Genomic DNA, 2,317 nt, shown 5'->3' with positions numbered 1-2,317 from the left:
TAATATAATGAGTTGTTTATCTTAAATTTTAGATATAGTGATAAAGAAATTGATATGAATAACTCAGAATTGTTGGATTTTAAATTTTAGTAGTGGAGTCAGTAGGTATAGCAAAGTTTTGGTGAGCCGATTGCATGGCAAGTAGTGGAATGCTCGAAGCTGTCGTGTATAAATAAGCAGCCATCTTCTGGTTGAGAAAGTTATCATCAGTCGCTGCTGCTGAAATGGGGAGATCGCCCTGCTGCGACGAGAATGGCCTCAAGAAAGGGCCGTGGACTCCTGAGGAGGACCAAAAGCTTATCCACTACATCAAGAAGCATGGCCATGGAAGCTGGAGAGCCCTCCCCAAACTCGCCGGTATTCTGTCTCTCTCTCTCTCCCTCTGTGCATTCGCCTATCTTCTTCTTCTTCTCATTCGGATGAGTTTCAGGGCTCAATCGTTGTGGCAAGAGCTGCAGGCTGAGATGGACGAATTACTTGAGGCCGGACATTAAGAGAGGCAAATTCTCGCTGGAGGAAGAGGAAACCATCCTCAGCCTGCACGCGATCTTAGGGAACAAGTACGAATCTTGCATTAATTTTCGAATTGAATCCATGCACGCGCAGCTCGTTGACGTGAGTTTGATTCGTTCTTCAGGTGGTCTGCAATCGCCTCGCACCTCCCTGGACGGACCGACAACGAGATCAAGAACTTCTGGAACACCCACCTGAAGAAGAAGCTCATCCAGATGGGTTTCGACCCCATGACTCACCGCCCGAGGACCGACTTCTTCTCCACCCTCCCGCAGCTCATCGCCCTCGCCAACCTTCGCGAGCTGATCCTCGACGGTCGCCTGCAGGCAGAGGCAGTCCAGACCATGGCGAATGGAGCCGCCGCCGCCGCCGCCGACTTGGAGGCCATGAACATGCTTGGCTCTCAGATGATGCCGTCGTCCTTCCCTCCGACGATGCCTTGCGCCGTCCTTGATAACCATCCGCCGCCTGCGAACCAGGAGAACAGAGAGTGCTATTCCATGGCAGGATTTGGCCAGGAAGAACCGCCTCATCCACTTCTTCTTCCTCCTCCACCGACTGAAGTCTCCGTTGTCAACCATGGCGATGATCGTATCATTTCTAGCTACAATATCTGGCCTGAGCTCTTGCTTGATAACCAATTCATGGCTGAATTCGCCTGAAGGTCGTCGTGTTTTCCTTCTTCACACTTGTAAATTTATGCATAGTTTGATATTTATCAAAAACCTGGAAATTTTGTGTTCTGTTCCTCCTGAGTCCTGACGATTTCTCTGATAATTACTTCCTGCAAGTTCATTTTCAGTGCCTTTTCCGACAAAGATTTAATAGGAAAGCTTTCACAAACAAACAAACCATAAAGAAAAAGATCGTTTGGGAAAGTGCAGTAAGTTTCCTATGTCACCTCTGTTGAATAAAGAATGATACTTAATAATAAGATAGAAAAGTTGGTGACTGAAAGAAGGAAATCATGGCTAGAGATTGAATAGCACATCAGAGAAGAACATTAAGTATGAAGGTTCATACAAAAAGTATGACTTCAATGGTGGAGAGAGCACACGAATAGAAGGAAAGTCAAGAATAATCACAGGCAATTCCAACCTAAAAGCTGAGACTAATCGGGTTGTTAGATTTTGTTTTGGGGACTTTCAAACTCGATGGTGGAGATTTCATTCGATAAATTCCAAAGAAAATCATTTATCTCTCTTGTTCCACTCTACTAACTTTGTTGAGGTATGAATTATAACAGCCACATCTAATACCATTGATAATTCATACCTGCAATAATTCATCTAATACCATTTATTTATTTTTATCCTGGGACAATAGTGCAACGACAGAACGTCTTCTCAATTTCTCAGTTATCTAAGGATCGAGTGTTGGATTGAGAAAGCGTTAGAGCGATGGTGAATAGTGCACTTTGTATGCATTCAGGAATCATTTGAAAAATAAAGTTGTGCAACGGAAAGATAAAGACTGAATTGAAAATAGACATGTTGGTTTTTGGTTCGCAGTCTCGTGGCCACTACTCCAAGGCTCGTAGTTAGTTTGATCACTTTTATTAGACAATCACTATTAACAAAGCTCGTTTTACAAAGATAGGGTTTGGTAACAAGTTTACCAACCCTTGCAATAAAAGCGTACAAAAGAAACAATAGTATGAAAAGAAGCAACCAACTATGCATTACCAAAGGTTAGGCTCATTTGGGCTCGTAGCGGCGTCGCATCGTTATTGCATCATTGAAGTTTGAGCATAGTAGAGTCTTGAATTTGAAGAAGTGCAGGAATGATGTCGTTGTCATCAGAG

At 43.7% G+C, this 2,317-nt stretch overlaps 1 protein-coding gene across 1 annotated transcript; it reads left to right on the top strand.

Moving 5' to 3' along the window:
* Positions 1-208: 208 nt before the first annotated feature.
* On the top strand, positions 209-1,256 carry LOC122049376 (transcription factor MYB93-like). The gene is made up of 3 exons (XM_042610764.1): positions 209-357; positions 431-560; positions 638-1,256. The coding sequence occupies exons 1-3, from the start codon at positions 225-227 to the stop codon at positions 1,173-1,175; spliced, it is 801 nt and encodes a 266-aa protein (XP_042466698.1). The 5' UTR covers positions 209-224; the 3' UTR covers positions 1,176-1,256.
* The last annotated feature ends 1,061 nt before the right edge of the window (positions 1,257-2,317 follow it).

This window comes from Zingiber officinale, chromosome 2B (assembly GCF_018446385.1).
Source record: "Zingiber officinale cultivar Zhangliang chromosome 2B, Zo_v1.1, whole genome shotgun sequence".
Taxonomy (NCBI): domain Eukaryota; kingdom Viridiplantae; phylum Streptophyta; class Magnoliopsida; order Zingiberales; family Zingiberaceae; genus Zingiber; species Zingiber officinale.
This window is presented reverse-complemented; position numbering and strand designations above follow the sequence as displayed.

Excerpts from the sequence above, each read along its gene's own strand:
- LOC122049376 (XM_042610764.1), top strand. The coding sequence starts at position 225 with ATGGGGAGATCGCCCTGCTGCGACGAGAATGGCCTCAAGAAAGGGCCG. Across the intron at positions 358-430 it reads AGCCCTCCCCAAACTCGCCG|GGCTCAATCGTTGTGGCAAG; the intron begins GTATTCTGTCTC and ends GATGAGTTTCAG. Across the intron at positions 561-637 it reads CACGCGATCTTAGGGAACAA|GTGGTCTGCAATCGCCTCGC; the intron begins GTACGAATCTTG and ends TTCGTTCTTCAG.